General features: G+C 41.7%; 1 protein-coding gene across 1 annotated transcript in view; it reads right to left on the bottom strand.

Annotated features, from left to right (window-relative positions):
- The window catches only part of SMC3 (structural maintenance of chromosomes 3), a 77,152-nt gene that overhangs the window by 29,595 nt on the left and 27,367 nt on the right, over positions 1 to 20,190 (bottom strand). The window contains exons 2-7 of the mRNA XM_020779829.3: positions 11,912 to 11,987; positions 10,290 to 10,328; positions 9,034 to 9,101; positions 6,664 to 6,735; positions 4,434 to 4,513; positions 600 to 678 (exon numbers count right to left, since the gene is read on the bottom strand). Of these exons, the coding sequence (XP_020635488.1) occupies positions 600 to 678; positions 4,434 to 4,513; positions 6,664 to 6,735; positions 9,034 to 9,101; positions 10,290 to 10,328; positions 11,912 to 11,987 (414 nt within the window). The remainder of the gene's footprint in view (positions 1 to 599; positions 679 to 4,433; positions 4,514 to 6,663; positions 6,736 to 9,033; positions 9,102 to 10,289; positions 10,329 to 11,911; positions 11,988 to 20,190) is intronic.

The raw sequence follows: 20,190 nt of genomic DNA, 5'->3' as shown, positions 1-20,190 counted from the left end.
AAGTTTGCACATGTTTCACAAGGTGCACTATGGAATCGAAGCATTTAAAACAGGTTTCAAACATTTTAAGACACTTTTAAATGAGCAAAAAGGGACATCGTTAAGTGAAATTCCCCCATAGAGAACATCGTTAAACGATGGGGGAAATTCCTCAAAAAAACCCATCGCTGTGTGAATTCATCGTTGTATGAAGCAATCGTTGTGCGAGGCACCATTGTATATGTTTAACAACAATTCTGTATGGTTTACTTAATCCTATCAATTTTTTGCAATTTACTTCATCTGAAATTGTTATTGAACTGGCGAATATCCTTCAGAGAAGATTTGATACATTCCATTTTTATCTGCTCCAACACTCAAATTGTCAATATCCTTATTTTAAGATAAACCGAAGGGAAAGGGTAGAGCAATGGAGCACACTAGCAAGGAAAGTTATGCACTTATCAGATTTCATGGGGACTTCTTACTTTATTGTGAACAACCAATCATTACACGGTTAATATCTGCTTAAAGTGCAGCATAAATTAAAATTTGTTTGTTGCTGACATCACATTAAAATTATCGATATTTTAATGCATAAAAACCCCAGCTCTTCTTACCTTTCCTTGTTTAACAATGTAGTAAGGGTTGCTGCGAGAAAAACCAGCACTTTCAAGAAGATTCATCACATCATTCTTCCTAGAAGTATATTTTCAAACAATAAATCTTTTAACAGTATGAAATAAAAATAAACAACATTGCTGAGGGAAAAAAAGACAGTCAGGTTCCCTTATATCTAGACATGAAAATGAGTTTGTTTTAGTTTTTGTAGAGAATAGCACTTTAAGGTTCTTGCTATTTAGTCCCTGTACATACAGTGGTGCCTCGCACAGCAAGGGTTAATCTGTTCCGGATTAACCCTCGCTGTGTGAAACATCGCTGTACGGAAAGAAAAAAGCCATTGGAATGCATTAAACTTAGTTTAATGTGTTCCAATCGGCTGATTTACTCACCGTACAGCGATGTTTCGCAATGGCCGGCAGCCATTTTCACGCCCTCCCCTCGCTTAATGAGTGCGCGAAAACGCTGCGCGCGGCCAGTTTGGGGCTTCCGGCGGCCATTTTGGACCCGCCGAACAGCTGATCGGCGGGTCGCAAAGCGAAGGTCGGTAAGCGAACCGCTTACCGACCTTCGCTCTGTGATTTTGAGCCATAGAGGCCGTCGGTGTGCAGAACGGCCCCGTTGTGCAGATTCGTCGCTCTACGGTGCACTCGTTGTGCGAGACACCACTGTATATGTAAGGGTCTTTATCCGGCTTGTCCAACCCGCGGCCCGCGGGCCACATGCAGCCCAGGTCGGCTCGTAATGCGGCCCAGTACAAATTTTTATTTTTTAAGAAATTCCTTCCGTAGCTCTATGGTTCAGTCACGTCTGAGACCAGGAAGTGGTGCTGGGAGCGCCCTGGCGGAGTTTTGCAATGGATGATGCGAGGGGGCTGCCCCCCCACAGTACACATAGCAACGCACCCACCCCGCCGAAACTGCTTGTGTAGCCAAGGGCAACAGGCAGCGGCTGCTCGTTTACTTGGGTTGCACATCTGTCCTCCTAGTCTGAGAGGCGCAACAGCCAAGGCTTGGTGGGCTTCGCTGCTCCGAGGGAGGGCGGCCTCTCCAGGCGCATGACTGCTTTCTCAGCAGGGAAAAGAAGCCCAAAGCGCCGCCTGACACCCGAGAAGGGCATTTCGGCAACCACTTGTCCCCTTCTGTTGCTTCCCACCTTTTCTGTCTTTGGGCGAGGTTGGCACAGCGCGGAGGATTTGAGCTCCGTAGCGTGCAGAAAGACTCCCCCCCCAAACGTCTCTTTCACAGGCAGACACAGACACACTCTCACACACAGACACACTATCTCTTTCACACAGACACGGTCTCCCCTCCAACACACACTCTGTGTATCTCACACACAGAGACACACAGACACTGTGTCTGCCTGTGAAAGAGACGTGTGGGGGGAATATTTCTGCACGCTATGGAGCTCAAATCCTCTCACTCACTCACTGAATCGCACGCGCACACACACACATCCCTACCTTTCTATCTGTCTCTGTTCCCCCCTTCCCTCCCCCAAGCCCCACTGGTGTAAATCATCCTTGAGTAGAAGCGGAAGCTGGGCGCCTGCTGTCCTCTTTCTCTCTCCCCAAACTCTATGGTCTTCCTGGCCGTTTCCCGCCGGAGGATCTGGAAGGAGGTGGGCGAGTTCATTAGGAGAGTGTGTGTGAGTTTGTGTGGGTTGGAGGGGATTTCAAAAAATGAACATTAGGGCCACCCAACTCCCTAGGGACCCTGGGTTGTTCCCCGTGGAAGGAAAGAAGGACTCCCCATTTTCCTCCCCCTCCCCCTCTTTCTTCCATGAGGGCTCATGATCTGACTGGGGGGTGGAAAAAGGAGGACCCCCCTTTTCTTTTTTGGCTTTCCTTCCTTCGGGGAGGGGTTCCAAAGGGAAGGAGAGGCAGGGACTGAGTCTCTTCCCCCACTTTATTCTCTCCCCACCTCTGTCTTCCCTGCCCCCCCCTCCTTTTTCCACCTCCAGACCGACTCTCCAGGTGACACCGCCACACCAACAGATTTCTCCCCCACGCATAGCCATGGGGCCTTTTGGATTCCTTTTTTTGGGGGGAGAAGAGAGCCATCCTTTTTTAAACTGAGGCTTTGTTAACTTTTTTTTTCACCATCCATTTTGCTTCCAGTGCCGTTTGGCCTCTTTTTTCCTGATCTCTCTCTCTCTCTCTCTCTCTCTCTCTCTCTCTCTCTCACACACACACACACACACACACACAGTGTTGTATAGAATGACATTTTGAAGAAGTGACCTATGGATCCCCAGAGGATTGGAAAAGGTGTGAAAGGGAGGCAGAGAGGCGCAGAGAAGAAGAGCCCATCACCCGCCCCCACTTCGACTCTATTCTGACCGATTGGCTGGCTGGCTGCCCCCATCTCTGTGGGTCCATTATAAATATCTCGACACCCCTGCTAAATTCAAGTTTTGAACATTCCCGTTCTACTTGACAAAACTACATACAGTATCTTCCTCGTTCTTTAGTTAACTCATGAAAAAAACACATTCCTGCTTCTGTGTCATTAGTGGAAATTCCTGTTTGTTTTGACCAATTGGATGTTCAGGTATCATCTTCTAATGTGGCCCAGGGAAGGTGAAAGGTTGGACACCCCTGGTCTATATAAACAGCAGAAATATCTCATGACCACATTATTACTCAGTTGTTCTCATTTTTACTGGGCCTCAAACTTAGTAAACCATTGGTGTAGAACCTGGAAAAACAACTCCCTGAAATCTAGGGTAGAACTATTGTCAGTTAATTGTAACACCAACTGAACATGCTGTTTATATCTTTATACAGGAGACCACCATGTCCTATGCAAAATACCGGTATTTGGCTTTCTGTGACCTTTACAATTCTTTCTTTTTTTGTTCCCCAATAGATATTTATCCTTGGACATGACCACTATAAATGAAACCAATTCTTTAACAAAGAATATTTTTAAATGCAATGTCTTAATATGAATCTTTATTTAAAGTTTCTGCTTTTTAGCACGACAGAAACTGTTTCTGCAAAACTGGAAAAAATAACAAGTTCTAAAATAATCTGTAAATCCGTTTACAATTACAATCTAGGATAGCAATCCTACTGGGCATGTGAAAGTAGAAAATACAGTAGCGGAACCACCAACTCCAAAGTGATGCTGAACTCTCATTAGGAGGATGGAAGTGAGAACAGCCTTCTATCAACATCTTCCTTTACAGAGCCTATTTTTGCCTTATGCTTCCCTTCTATTGGGCCCAATTAAGAGTGATATTCTGGGGTGCGAGAATATCAGCTCCAGGATTGGCATATTTTTCTTCCCTGATTCTGGGACTGTGTAGGGGGAATAAAGAAGGTTGTGCGTGGAGTGGATCCAAAGCCTGTCACCAAAAATCCTTAATATGCCTTTTCCACTGCCACTATGGGCAGCCCTCAGATCCTTATCACCACCTCAGATCCTATTACCCCCACTACATATGGCCGGTCATTAGGGACCTGCCAGAAGGTAATTATGAATGTCTCTTACAATTTCTAAACAGTTATAACAATTGTTTTCCCCAAGCATGGCTACAAATAAGTCCGAGTGCTCTACAACAAATGAACTAAAACAAATGCTGGCGGAAATTCAGAAGATAATCAGATTGTTTTTTTCTTTTTTCTGTTCTTTAAAAATACATTATGCAGTGTTTGAAGTCACATGAACAAAAACATGAGAGACAAAGCATTCAACTTTTTTTTTGGGGGGGGGGATGAAAACTGAATTCCATGATTTTCAAGATCCAGCAGAAAATAACTCAGGTATCAGTTAGACATTTGTTAAATTAGGTTTGATAACAGAAGAAAACAGCCAAGCACTTACGTCACCATTTTCTTGTCTAGGAAATACTGGTCCTTTTTTGCTCCAATGACTCTGCGAAGAGATACTTCTTCCTTATCAATCTCAAGAAAACATAATAGCAGAGACTTAATGATTTGGACACAAATGATAACTTGGATAATACAGTGGATTCTCAACTTACGGTCGGGTCCACTTACGTACTTTTTGACCTACGTAGTTCTCCGGCCGCAAAGTTTCACTTCGACTTAACGGCTGGAGAATCGACCTACGGACCAGAAGGGGGAGGCAGGGAAAGCGCCAAGTTCAAATTTGGCGCTTTCCCCGCCTCCCCCTTCCAGTCCGTAGGCTGTGCCTCTGGATGCCTTCCAGGGCTTCTCCGCCACCATGGGAGGCATCTCAAGAGCTCCCACCCAATGCCAATAGTGCTTCGGAGCCACTATCGGCGGTAGCGGGGGACCTCCGAGATGCCTCCCATGGTGGCGGAGAAGCCCTGGAAGGCATCCGGAGGTCCCCTGCTGCCGCCACTGCCGGTGCTGGGAGATGTGCTGGGCATGGCTGGGAAGTCCGAGCATGGCTGGGATTGCCTGACGCGGCTCCCAGCAGCGGTAGCGGGGGGACCTCCGGATGCCTTCCAGGTGGAGAAGCCCTGGAAAGCATCCAGAGGTCGCCCCAGACGCCGCCGCTGCGGGGAGCCTTTGGGGGTCTTCAAAGGGCTTCCCCCTCCGACATCGAAGGAAGCCGTTTGAGACCTCCGAAGGCAAAAAGGCAACGTCGGGGGGGAAAGCCCTTTGAGAGCTCTGAAGGCTCCCAGCAGTAGCAGTGGCGGGGGACCTCCGGATGCCTTCCAGGGCTTTGGAAAGCATCCGGAGGTCCCCCGTTGCTGCTGCTGGGAGCCAAGCCGGGGCAGGCGATCCCGGCCATGCTCGGACTCCTGGACTCATTCCCATAGGAATGCATTGAAAACCATTTAATCTATACCTCGCCCAAGAAACCCCCGCACAAAAAAATTAAACTTTCCTTTCTGAAGCCTTCCAGGGGTTTCCCATTGCCACCATCGCCACTGCATGAGACCTCCGAGGGCTTCTCCGCCGCTGCCGGAGGCCTCTTGGAGGTCCCACACTGCCGCCATTGCTGCTGCCGGAGGCCTCTTGGAGGTTCCCGCCCCCCGCCGATGCAGGCTTTCCCAGGGTGGACTGGGCGTACCGGGGGAGGGCTTCCCCCAGTAGGCCTGGTCGGCGGGGGACCTCCAGAGGCCTTCCCCGCAACCATGGGAGGCCTCTTGGAGGTTCCCCCCCGGCACCAATAGTGCCTCCAAAGCACTATCGGTGGCGGGGGGGACCTCCAAGAGGCCTCCCATGGTGGCGGGGAAGGCCTCTGGAGGTTCCCCCCGCTGACGCAGGCTTTCCCAGGGAGTAGACCAGGCCTACCAGAGGAAGCCCTCCCCCGGAAGGCCCAGTCCACCCTGGGAAAGCCTGCGTTGGCGGGGGGGGGGACACACCTCCGAGAAGCCTCCAGCAGCGGCAATGGCGGCAGCGTGGGACCTCCGAGAGGCCTCTGGCAGCGGCGGAGAAGCCCTCGGAGGCCTCGGGCAGCAGCAATGGTGGCGACGGGAGACCCCTGGAAGGCTTCAGAAAGGTAAGTTTAATTTTTATTAATTTTATTAATTTTTAGTAATTTGGGAGGGGGGGTTCTTGGGCCAGGTACAGATTAAATGGTTTTCAATGCATTCCTATGGCGAATGCATTTTCGACTTGATGACTTTTCGACCTACCGACCCCGTTTAAATACGGATTAATTCCGTAGGTCGAGACCTCACTGTAATATCTTCCCCTCAGTTTAAAGCAGTGGTAGGCATCTCCCAGAGGTCTAGGAGCCATATACACCCATCCCCAGAAACTTGAAGGATTGGACCAAATCTGTCACCCCCACAATCCTCAATGCATTTTTTCATTATTATATTTTTAAGTAAAAAAGTCCTCTCACAATCTCTAGTGACCGCAGGGAGCAATTTCAGCAATTTCTCTGACTACTCGGAACTGTTCCGAGCATTTCAGTTTTGGAAAAAGTGTCTCTCAGCTTAAAACAGGAATGAATGAGGAAAATATGGCAAAATTACACCAAGTGTGAGTTGGTGTGCAGCAGCTAGACTCAGGAGAGCCGCAAGCAGTCTGGGCTACACTTTTTCCAACCTGGATTTAAAGCAAACCACAGCAAGGTGCACGAAAATGAAATGTTTATGTACTTAACTTACTGGTAATCTGTTGTCTGAGTTGTCAAAAATAATTTCCACAAAAGCAGAAATAACACGAGGACCTGTGCCTTCCTAAGAAAGACCAAGTTTGTTGTATTAATCCATTTTTTCAAAAAATATACAGTTTTATTTTCAATTAAGTCAATGGATTAAAAACACATTAACAGTACCAAATTCTAAAGGGTAACAAATTCAGCACAAGTATTACAATACATATTTTAATTATATAAATACACAACAATAGCCATTAATCCAGAAATATATGTGCAAAAAATACAAAGAACAGAGCAAAGTAATTATATATATATGCTTTTAGGTAAGGCAAGCAATAAACTAGAATATGTTTATATCAAGATGAATAAACTAAGGGGAAATGATTTTCACTATCTCCACCATTCCAGTTTATATTCTGCCAACAATTTTATTCTCCTTTAAAATAGGTAAATATAAACATCAGGATGATTTCCCACACCTTCCTTACCCATTCAACTATTGTTGAGCTCTTTTTATTCTGATTGAACTGGGCAATGTAGTTGTAAGTAGTATAACAACAATTTGTATATCACCATTCTCTAGCATAGCCTTCAACATGCACAGTGATATAATCCTTGGATTTCTTGGCACGCGATATCCTGTAACGTCATTTACTTTCAAAAACATTTTTTAAAAACTCACCAGTCCCACCCATCCAAAGTACATGGGCACTTTTAGGATAGTTATATATTTTGCATCCCCAAACCAGATTTTTTAATTAATCTAAATGCTTCATCTTACACTCTGTAAACCACCCAGAATGTGTTTTACATTAATCTAAATGTTTAAGCTGCAATTTCATAAAATATCCCAGACTGTACAGTATCTTAGAAAGTATTTATATTTATTTATTTATTCATTTTAATCAATCAATCAATCAATCATGCATTCATACATACATATGTGCCACACCCATCTAGACCGAACTCTACTAAGCAATAAGACATAAAAGTAAAAGCAATATAATAAAATAAAAACAAGTGTGACAATATAATTCAAAATGGCAGTCATTAGGTGATGAGAGGAGGGAAAGCCTGCTTAAAGAGCAAGGTCTTAAATTTGCTCTTAAAAACACCCTGTGAGGGAACCAGGCAGATCTCTGTGGGCAGACTATTTCAATAGATTACTTAAGCTTGCTAAATTATTTGTATGATATAAAAAAAATCTTTATATCATTGGGAAAGAAAACGCTAACTATTTCATTATGGAATTTAATTTAAGTCAGTGGAGTGCAAACTACAGTCTGGAATTTTCCAATAGAAATCTGGATGATTCACAGCAGGCAGGGTCAACTTACAGTTAATGATAATAAACAATTACAACAGGTTTCTGCGTTAGCATTCTAAAATAGGTTCTTCTAATAAAGAAAGACCAGGACTAGATGGATTTTCCTGAGAAACCATTTAAAGTTCCCAAAACAAGAGGTCTGCTGACTCAATGACAGAACAGGCAATCTCCATTTATAAGTCTTCCCCTATAGACCATGGCTCCTTTGTCCTGGTCCATGCAACAACCAGACTTTTACAGAAACTTCCACTTATGCCAAAGAAGGCTTTTTCAAAGTCGAGGTTTCATGAACAAGAGCATGACTGGAAGAGGAAGGAGAGGTATGCACAGCTGAGAAGACAGCCCTCTTCATGGACTACAACAACCCCTTCAAAACCTGACACAGAGAGGCAAGTAATCAGTTACAAAAAGAGCTATGTTTAAAAATCCTTAAGATCTGCATGGGAGGCATTGACCAGGAACGAAAACAGTTGGGGAAAGGAGACAATGAGTGAAAAGGAGGAGAAGGGAGACGAAAGTAATGGAAAGAAGAAAATAGACTATATAGACAGGTTTGTGTGGGAATGGGATGGATGAAGATGTGTGAATACAGGATAGCTTTCAGAGATAATGTGGGTGGCTTTCATATTTCCCTAGCCGGGGAGCAGAACACAGAGGAAAGTGGCTTCCTAAAGCTGCAGCAAGCCAATGCCTCCCATCTAGTTTTCATTTCTGTCTCCAGAAACACTGCCAATTCAAATCCTAAATAAAACCTTGGATTTTATTGGATTTTTTAGCAGTTCAAAAGCATGTAAAATGCGAGTAGATAAATATGTACCACTATGGTGGGGAGTAACAGCTTTCCATGTCTAGTCACGTTGGCCACGTGGCCATGGAAACTGTCTACGGACAAACGCTGGCTCTACAGCTTGGAAACGGGGATGACCACTGCCCCTAGAGTTGGACACGACTGGACAATTGTCAAGAGGAACTTTTACCTATTACATTTCTTCTCAGGTTTTTTAAGATTTTCAACCAATATGCCTATATAAACATACTATCTTCACTTACATGCAACAAAGCCAGCCTTTGCTCAGGACGAAGGTGACTGAATTCATCACTGAGAACAAACTGAATTGCTGTAATGAAGAAAACACAGTAAGATTTATTTGCCAAGTTTTAAAATTCAGTTAAATTATATTGACTATAATCCCTCAATACAGTTTTTAAAGGATCAAAGAAACAAAGATTGTTGTAATTATGCTTTACTTAAAGCAAAAATTTCTTCATGAAATTTCTAATTAGATGCACCCCCAACCCAAAATTAAAAAATCTTAACTTAGCTTTGAGTATTCTGCCTCTGGGTTCAGAAACACATCCCTGTTGTATCTGAGCAGCGAATGCATGCTCCACTTCCAACAAGGTGTGTTCCAATTGGTTCATTCAGCATCAGCTGACGTCAGTTCCATAAGGCTCGTGTTTGGAGGAAGCTAAGTCTCCTGACTGTAGGAAGCTAAGCCTTCTGATTGGAGGAAGCCTGTTTACAGAGGCAAGGTACGGGCCATTTTTCTCTCTCCTCTGCTTGCTTCTGTGTATAAGAAAACCCTCAATTTCTAGTCTAAAGATTTTAGACAAAAGTAGTATCTTATACACAGAAAAACACAGTATTTAAACATTTAGCTGTAGTACAAGTTTAGCCGCTCATCAACCCTGAAGGTTCCCCTAGATAGCAGCCAGCTTTCTAGAAAAAGCTTTTGAGGCTGCATAGGGGGTTGCATGGGTAAAAGGAAATAATCTCTGCTTATTCACTGACAACTTTTCTATTGAGGGGAAGGGTTGAGTGGGTTCACCCTCTGGGTGCATCATATGCCCCGAAGCAGGTTTTTGCTTTATTGAAGCATTAGCTCCCTCTGTGGGCCAGTAACTTGAACCCACCGATAAATTTTAGTCGTGGAACATTAGCAGCTCCATTATGGCACACCGTTTAGAAATTACTATTCTGTACTATTAAAAACTGGAGAAGAGTTGAAGAAAAAATGTGCTGTCATAGCAGGGAAGCTACTGATTTTATAAAATAGGTATTATTATCATAGAAGAAAGTCTAAGAACTGTCTGCTCATTTCTTTCTTTCAGATATGCAATGCAATAAACTGTTGCAACTGAGGGGCAGATATTATGAGATATTATTAGATATTATGAAACTCCACACTCATACACTTTTATTTTTCTATTATATTGATCTAGGAAAAGTTTGTATCAAGAACAGAAATAAAAATTTCAGGCAGTAAACCATCATATTTGACTATTATGTTTAAGCTTTCACTTACCATAGAAAAAGTTGCTTTTCCCGGAACCATTTCTACCCACTAAAAATAAATAGTGAAAATTATATGCATTACATATAGAATTATACATGATTTCATGAATGAAATGTTTTTAAACTGGGAGTTTTATCTTAAATATACAGAGAGAAAAAATGTATCAATGAAAATAGGTCAGACTGCCTCAAGAACTATCTACTCTATCTGTAGTAGGATCCAGTACCATGAGCCATCAAGTGAATAGTTTACCACAGGGAGAAGAACAAGGTGCTTTGCACTGATCTACCTGCACAACTACAACACTGTGCACTTCCTCTCCTGCACGGGAGGATGGAAAGAAAGGAGGAACCTATTCATTCCCTTCTTTTGGTCTGTTTTATTTTTCTTTTGATAGTTAACTTCTCATTGAAACTGAATAACAGAGTACTGTATAAACAAATGGAAAACTATAGTGACAGTTTTATTTTGTTTATGAAAATTTATTTTTTAATAAAATATTCTCTATGATGACCTTCTCCAATTCTCAATTTGATAATTTTACCACCTCTTCTCATATTCTTCCCAGATAACAAGGTAACACTAAAGTTCATGTAACTCTGCCCTCGAACTTGTTACCACTCTAACCCTGACAGTGTAAGTTAGTAACAAATGCAAGGTGTCACAACAATTCAAAACCATCAATTCTTCGGTGGTCAGCTTTATGGTCTTGGATACTCCCTTAATAGAGAGCCTTGGATACTCCTTAATAGAGACGGGGGTATTAGTATATGAATACCTCCGTGCAGCTGGACTTAATGAGGGGCCAGCCCCTGCGGCTGGCCTGTCCACTCACACGTCTGGCAGTGGTGGCAGCCTCACTCATCCTCTGCCCTCTTCCTGCTCGCCTGGCCACTTCAGGCAGTGGGAGGGAGGATGAGTCTCCCTGAACTGCTGCTGAGTCGCTAACCCTCAGATGCGTGAGTGGATAGGCCTGCCACAGCCCCTCATTAAGTCCAGCTATGAGGGGATATTTGTATACGAATGCCCCCATCTCTACTCCTTAACATTTCTATGAGTCTGCCTTAACTTCTGGTAAGGATACAAAGACATTCTGAGTTACAACTATGTGAGAGAACAGGAGGGAAGACAGAATGAGAAGTAAGGTGTAGAAGACTCTATTTGTAACAATTTTTGAGGAGGCACATAGGTACATTGGGGAAATTCCCTTATGAAACTCCAAGGGAAACAAACAGCCACAGGATTATACAACCTTAAGGAAAAACTATTGAGTACTGTACATCAAAGGAACAAACAATTCCCAGTGTTTTGAAGTGTCTATATTTTCATCATGGCTATTAAAATATTTACTTAAATAATATACATTTCATTATAGCCAGATTTCTATGAATATCAGGAAAAACATCCTAACTGTTAAGAGCAGTAAGGCAGTGGAACCAATTGCCTTGAAAGGTGGAACCAATTGCCCCTGGAGGCATTCAAGAGAAACTTAGACATCTACTTGGCAGCTACCCTTTGATTTGTATTCCTGCATGGAACAGGGATGGCCCTGATGGCCCTTCCAACATCACTATTCTATGATTCTATGGTACTGTATTTAACATCACAGATTTTATGTCAGACAAACTTACCAATGACATTATGCTTTGAACTGAAGGGGTCTACTATAGTCTGATCTCTGTAGCTTCGAAACCCCTGGATGATCACCTGAAATAAACAATTTTGAGTTTACACAATCCTTCAATTAACTTATTTATTTAAGTAGCTGATGATACATCATAATTTTCGGATTTTAGAACTAGTGTTTGAAGCAGAAAACATTTCTGTATTTTCTAATAGCACAATATTGAGTAAAAATGGCCAGGGAACACCGCAACAGCAGGTGGAACACCCATACCAGCAGCTAGGTGTAAAACATAGGGAGTGCATATTTTCCACCATGATATCCCTCCATATCTCCATTAACCAACAATGCCCTTTAAAATGTTTACATAACTTTATGAAAAATTAATTACTGGATTTGCCTTTTGTCTTTGCTGCCAGACCATGATTTTTAAGCCTGAAAATTAAGATTATAACCTTTCTCATCTTTGTACAATGTTTTAAAAAACCCTATGCTTTATTATATATGAATAATAACTCCTAGATCCCTGTAAGTGAGGTTAAACCAGACAATACTGATTTGCTCAGAAGGAATTAAAACAAGTGTTTGCTTCTACTCAATATATCATGTTCCTCACAGTGCAGTACACAAATCTTTGTAATTTTTGTTGTTGATTAAGATACATCTGTAACAAAAGCTTTTTTCCCCCTTCACATTTAGGTCAACACATATTCAATCAGCATGTTCTAAAAAATAATATGCAGTTGGTTCTGCACGTTAACAATACCCTTAATTAATACACACACAACAATTTTAGTATTTGAATTTTTCTGGCAAGGGGTCTAATCTAAGAATTTACTGTACCAGTACACAAAATTACTGGTAATTTTACTATACAGTAGTCTCTTATAATGCAGTCATACTAAATTTAGTTGGAATACGTTCTGCCTTGTTAAAGCAGCATCCTCACTAACAAGTATGGACATAATCTTACCTAAGAATACCAATTAAATCAATGGGACTTCCTTCTGAATTATATCACTGTTAAATAGCTCTTCACACTTTGTTAAAAAATTGCATTATTTTGGAGCATGTTATTACTTAAGTCTTTTTATTGCCAATTATCTTACAGCTGCACTTTAAAAAAACACAAACTTTCAAGATATGGAATATAGATGGGGAAGAGAATCCAGATTTTTTTAAAATGGCACACCACGGAAAAACCTAATGCGCTGTAGCAAATTATAATACGATGATACTCATCTTTGGAAAAATCCCAACAGAGCTGTGAGACTTTCACACATGCACTGCATTACAAAACTACAAGCAATTCATTGTTCTGTGTTCGTGCATCCCCAATCAGTCTTTTCCACTGGACTTGGTCATGGAGTGCAAATAGTAAAGTAAACACCATGACTTAACCCAAACTAGCATAACACAGAGGAAACCATGCACAGGTGTTGGTAGGATTAGGCAGTTGTTTGTCATACTGGTAAAAGCTGGCACACGACTTTGCCTCAGTCACAATGCCAGCAAAGCTACAAGCACTTAACTACCAAATTAGCAACCTTTGTCTCATTATAAAATGCTCAGAGCTTCAAAAAGCTATTGGTTATACTGACAGAAGGATTTTAGGAGTTGTAGTCAAAAAAATAAAACCTCTTTTCCAAGGTCTAATAGGGACAGCACTACTCTAGTGAGGGTGGTTAGGAGCAAGACTTTATGTGTCATCTTGTTGTGATCCATAAACCTGCAACACTGTACCTTGGAAAAGTACAACCAGTGCTCGAAAGAATGGTAAGATCATACCTGATAAACGGAATAACTAAATGACTTGTTCCTTTACCCTGTTTGGTTGCTGAAAATATTACTTGGAAAGACAAGCCCCAATTGGCTGTAATCTCTCCAGCTCTGCCAGTTGCTATCAGCTGCCAGCTATTTACAGGCTGCAGGATAGCAAGTTTTTCCTCTCCAGACACATTACTCTCCATATGAAGAAAGTGAGAACAGAGAGGAAGGGACTAATTACATCTCTTTATATGTGCTGAGAAGAACCCAGGTAATAAAAAAAAAACACAACAGGAAAGAATGACTGTGAAATTCTGACAGCTCTTGAGAACACTCTCCAACAAATACAGCATACTGCCACCAAACAATGAGTGAAATGTTTATTTAATTTTTTTACCCCACCTTTCTCCTTTAAAATGATCAAAGGTGGTTTACATCATTAAAATACAATATTAGATGCTAAAAACAATAAGTATGCAATACTAAAATGGATCAAATACCACACTAAAAATGGTAAACAAAAGCAACACCAAAATACATTCAAACTAGTAAAGTACAACCATGCATTTAAATCCCCAATTCAGACAGCCAGTTAATGAGGGAAAACTTCCCTGAAGAGAAATGTCTTTGCCTGCTTGCAGAAGGGCAGCTAAGATGGGGCAAGCCTGACCTCCTATGGGAGAGAGTCCGAAAGTCTATGAGCAGCAACAGAGAAGCCCTGTGTCCCTTCAATGCACCTGCAAAGGTAGTGGGACAGAAAGACTTCCCCTGATGACCCCAGCATCCAAGTGGGCTCATAACGAGAGGCACAGACCTTGAGACAGCTTGGACCCAAGTCATTTAGGGCTTTATAAGCTATAACCAACATTTTGAACTGTGCCCCGAAATGGATCGACAGCCAGAGGAGCTGTTGTAACAAGGGGGTTATATGATCCCTTTAGCCAGTCCTAGTTATCAGTCTGGCTGCTGCATTTTGGACCCAATGATGTTTCTGAGCACTTTTCAAAGGCAGCCCCACATAGAGCGAGTTACAGTAATCCAGCTGGAATGTATCTAGGGAACGTGTCATTATAGCCAGATCAGACCTTTCCAGGAACAGACACAGCTGTTGTACTAGTTTAATCCTGCAAAGACACTCACTCCTGGCCATTGCTGAAATTCAAGCATCTAGGCTCTGAGATAAATCCAGGAGTTATGTTACACTGCATAAGTAATGCCACGTAAGAATGCCATCAGCCACAAGTATTTTTCAAAACTAAAACATTTCTGATTTCTCTCCTGATGGTCTCAGGGATATCATGGAATCCCCTTCACCACTGTGAAGCCATAAAGGGCTATGGAACAGGAGCTGGTGTTGGTAAAGTCATCCCAGTGTCAGCAGTTTTCTGTAGTTAAAGACTTACTCTTCCTATCCCACTGCTTCCATGCTTCCTGGCAATGAAAGCAATTCTATGGGAAACTCAGAAGAGAAATTAGAAATCTTTTAGCTTTAAAAAATGCTGACATCATCAACCTTATGGAATGTAATTTACAGCAAAAGGATGTCAGCTAATAATTAGCAATTACTATTATATTTTTAAATGGATCCATATATTATCTACTTTGACACACACCTCTTAAGCAACATAATTCCATTAGTTATATTTTTCTGGAATGTACATGTTGACTGGTTTTTATTAACCATAGATTTCCTACTAAAAACTGCACCTTCACTCAGAGAATCTGAGTCCACTTAGAAGTGTGTTCTATCAAAGTGAATGGAAAACATTATAACGTATTGCTGAATCTAAAACTTTATGACATTAATTATTTGCCTTGTTTTGAATTTTGCTGCCAAAGCAAATATTCCCAGAAATCCTTAAGAAAGGATGCAAACAGTTGTAAACAGTCTAGTAGTCTGTCACAAGAAAGAATCACCTATAGACTGGCTAGGGAATCTTCTGTAAACAGGAAGAGAGTTTATTTTTTCTCCTGTCAGATCCCCACTGTATATCCATGTTCCTTATTTGTACCACAAATAAGGAAGATGGGTATACAGTATATGAACATGCAGGCTAGCAAGAATACAATACGCTGACCTAAACCAAATTAGAGCCTTGATTCAATCTGCTCAGTACAGCTTACACTAACTAGCAGTGGCCATCTAATATCCTTATGGGATCTCTCAATCCCAGTCAGGAAAGCAGGAATCTGGGACCTTCCAAACATGTGCTTTATTACAAGAGCTGTATCTTCCTCATGATAACTTGGACAAGTAAAAACAATGTGGATTCATATGGAAGACCACTTTCATAAGGTTTGATATACCCATGTCATTTTTATACAAAAACTGTAAAATGCTTTTGCTTAATGTAAGTAAAATACAATATTTGATAGCTTCAAACATTCCTTAACCTCCCAAGAAGCAAGAAAAACTAATAAAGAAACCCTTATTGATTCTGACAGGCACCAGCTCCAATCCCTGGCTTTCCTAAGTATAGCTATATAAAACACTGGCACTGTAAAAGTAAATCAAAGATTCTAGATGCATGTCAACTCTACCATACAGAACATGCAAACTAAATCTTCCACAGAAAAAAAGCTTACTATTGTGAAAATTAAAAATGTGAGAATAAGAATGGCATAGTCATCACGATCTTAGTGGGAAAGTATAAAAATAAGGATCACACATTCAGGATCCCATAACCCAAATAAATAATTTTTACACCTTTAAACATACTGTTGTATTCCCAGTTCAGACAGAATGGGAAAACAAGGGACATTAGAACACTTTCAGTATACGTATACTATAAAGAAATTCTAACTCAAGTTGGAAACTATGATAACAAACTGGGAAGAGGATGTTAAACTTGACTAATTGTTAAAATGGCACTGACAGTTTGTTGTTGTTTAGTCATTAAGACTCTTCATGACCCCATGGACCAGAGCACGGCAGGCCCTCCTGTCTTCCACTGCCTCCCGGAGTTGGGTCAAATTCATGTTGGTCGCTTCGATGACACTGTCCAACCACCTCGTCCTCTGTCGTCCCCTTCTCCTCTTGCCTTCACACTTTCCTAACATCAGGGTCTTTTCCAGGAGTCTTCTCTTCTCATGAGATGGCCAAAGCATTGGAGCCTCAGTTTTAGGCTCTGTCCTTCCAGTGAGCACTCAGGGTTGATTTCCTTCAAAATTGATAGGTTTGTTCTCTTTGCAGTCCAGAGGACTCTCAAGAGTCTCCTCCAGCACAATTCAAAAGCATCAATTTTTCGGTGGTCAGCTTTATGGTCCAGCTCTCGCTTCCATATATTGCTACTGGAAAAACCATAGCTTTGACTATGCAGACCTTTGTTGGCAAGGTGATGTCTCTGTTTTTTATGATGTTGTCTAGGTTTCTGATTGCTTTCCTACCAAGAAGCAGTGTGGTTCCCACTTAAAATTTTCTTATATTTAGTGTGATGTATTTTATCTCTCACTTGAGCAATCCTTTCATTCACGGCAATGTATCTAACGGATTGTTCTCACTTTAAAGGTAGGAAGACTTTTAAAAACAACAAGAGGGGGATGGCAAGATAGAGGAATGCAATTCATCAAGTTTGATGTTGTAGAAGAGAGGCAGGAAAAACCCATTCTTCTCTAGCAGGCCAGCGATGGAGAGCTATGCCAGCAGAAACGTGAAACACATCCAGACAGATAGATGGGTCCAAAATGTCTATCAATTGTGGTTCCTATGCAAGACACCATAATTTCAATGTGCGCAATCAAGTGCTGGCCCTCAGTTCACTGAAACAAAATAAGCTCCAAACAATGGGGGGAGGTCATTTTGTGATGAAGAAAAAGTATTGCTGTGAATTGCTTATATAAAAATGTCTGGAACTGGACTTCAGCCAAAAGTTCATAATGCCCATACAGTGGTACCTCACAAATGCTTCAGGCAACGAAAAACTCGCAAGACGAAAGCATCTTACGACTTTTTTGGTGCCCCGCAAAACGAAGATATTTTCATCTTATGAGGTACTTTTTCCCAAAGGAATGCACTGAAATTTAATTAATGTGTTCCTTTGGGGGAAAAAACTCTGAAAAAGTCACCGGTTAGGGAGCTGGGGAAGCACCATTGGAGGACTGGCGGGGGTCCCCCACAACCACGATCACCGCTTTCAAAGCTCCCCCAGCAGTCCTCTGATGGAGCTAGGAAAACCTCTGAAGACTTCTCCAGCACCATTTTTTAACTTACTGCCCTTTTCTGTTCGGAGGCTTGCCTCTGATGGTGCTCAGCAAGCCTCTGAATGGGAAAAGGGCGGGAAGTTAAAAAATGGTGCTGGGGAAGTCTTGCCCAGCACCATCAGAGGGCCACCGGGGAGCCTCTGAAAATGGCGACTGCAGTTGCAGGGGATCCCGCCAGTCCTCCGATGGTGCCTCCCCAGCTCCGTACCTTGTAAGTCACTTTTTCAGAGTTTTTTCCCCATAGGAACACAATTAAATTTCAATGCATTCCTATGGGAAAACTCACCTCGCAAGATGAAAATTTCGCAAGACGGCAGGTCTCGCGGAACACATTATTTTCGTCTTGAAAGGCACCACTGTAGTTTAAAATCATATATGACCAGAGATGAATCAACTCCTATGTGTGTTACTTGAAAGTAAGAGGAAAGCATGATAGATATGAGGTGGATCATGGTGATCCCATTATGGAATCATTTCTTATGCATGAATTATGATGCATTTTGCAAAATTACTGTTCAAATTGTTGATGTTCAATCTGTACTCAGACTGTTCAGTATATTTCAATTTTGTTTTATAGAAAAGGTTTTGATCACTGTAGTAGTCTGAAGCTTTAAATGTTAAATTTAGTTACAATAGATTGCATTGTCTTTAATGGTTTTCCATTTGTATTAGAACCATGGTAGATTAATGTGTAACACAAAAAAGATTTGATATGAAGCTTTGACTTAAAATAAAAATTTTGGAGGGCTGCTATTTATTGCAAGGAATAGACATATATTCTTACTTGTTTGTTTACAGATTAATTCCTCTTCCTTCTTTCCCAAAAATGATCTATCTTGGGGTTGGGCGGTAGGTGAGCGAATCAACAGAAAAAAAGAGGCAAGGTAGGGAAGGAGGAAATAATTGTTCAGTAACTCTGTCTATGTGTGGGTAGAACTGGCTGTGGAACTGAATTGGAATTGACTTCCATCCTATGGCAAAAAAGGGAGGAATATATAATCTTCATAATACCACCAATTTATCTAGAATAGTGCTGCACCAATAGGAATATATTTTTTAACATTTAAAATAGTACAGTAGATGAAAATGCAGGAGAGAGTTCTCCATCATCTCTTTCAATGCCACAACCCACCCAATATGTCACACAAGGTTGTCATCTGATAACATAGCTTTATCTTAGTGTGGAAAAAACATCTCCATGGGCTACACAACAGGATAATTAGGAGTGTACTGAAGCACACACAGAAAAAAAAACACAGAACTCTAACACTGTACAGTGGTGCCTTGCTTAGCGATGTTAATCGGTGCAGCAAAAATCACTGCTAAGTGATTTCATTGCTAAGCAATTTTAAAAATCCCATAGAAACGCATTAAAATGCATTTAATGCGTTCCTATGTGCTTAAAAACCAACCTTATGCGAAAATCCTCCATTGCGGCGGCCATTTTCAGTGCCTTTAAAGTGAGGCAAACAGCAGGCGGCCATTCTGTTTACCCGGCGGCCATTTTGGAACCGCCGATCAGCTGGCCGAAAATGGGTGCTTTGCGATGATCGCTTCTCTCCGATCATCGCAAAGTGAAATTTCCCCATAGGGGCCATCACAAAGCGATTGCTCTTGCGATGGCAAAAAGTCCACTGCAAAGCGATTTCATCGCTATACGGAGTGATCGCTATGTGAGGCACCACTGTACTAGAAAGGAGCAAGATAGCTCTAAAAAGGGTAGGGATGGAATGCTCTAAGTTAAAATATGTGCAGATGTTGTAACTTGATTTAAATCAAATCATACCAAAAGCGATCCAAATAGCTATCTATATACCCATCTAGACAGGTCCTATGTCTCAATGTCTTCAATGGGATGCAAACCTTGGAAAGCATATCAATGACTGTAGACTCAGTTCTCAAAAAGTAACATGAGGTGGCGAACCAAGTTTTTGGAATACACTACTGCAGTGGTTCTTAACCTTTGTTACTTGGATGTTTTTGAACTGCAACTCCCAGAAACCCCAGCCAGCACAGTTGGTGGTGAAGGCTTCTGGGAGTTGCAGTCCAAAACTCCTGAGTAACCCAAGGTTAAGAACCAGTGCACTACTGTAATAGAGTACAAGTGAAGTATGATATTATTGAATCTTCCTCCATCTCTCAAAAACGTTTCATAGAGAAAATTAACATATCAAGACAACTAAAATAAAGCCATTTCCCCTCATAATTAGTAATTTCTGTGCAGGAAATTTGGGTAGGGGCATTCAATCCCACAACCCTCCTCTGGAATCTAAATTGGTACAGCCTATTTCTATTGGAAGCCTTGCCCCTTCATCTCCT

The sequence above is a fragment of the Pogona vitticeps genome, chromosome 3, assembly GCF_051106095.1.
Source record: "Pogona vitticeps strain Pit_001003342236 chromosome 3, PviZW2.1, whole genome shotgun sequence".
NCBI lineage: Eukaryota > Metazoa > Chordata > Lepidosauria > Squamata > Agamidae > Pogona > Pogona vitticeps.
Note: the sequence above shows the minus strand (reverse complement) of the source record. Positions and strands in the feature narration are given on the sequence as shown.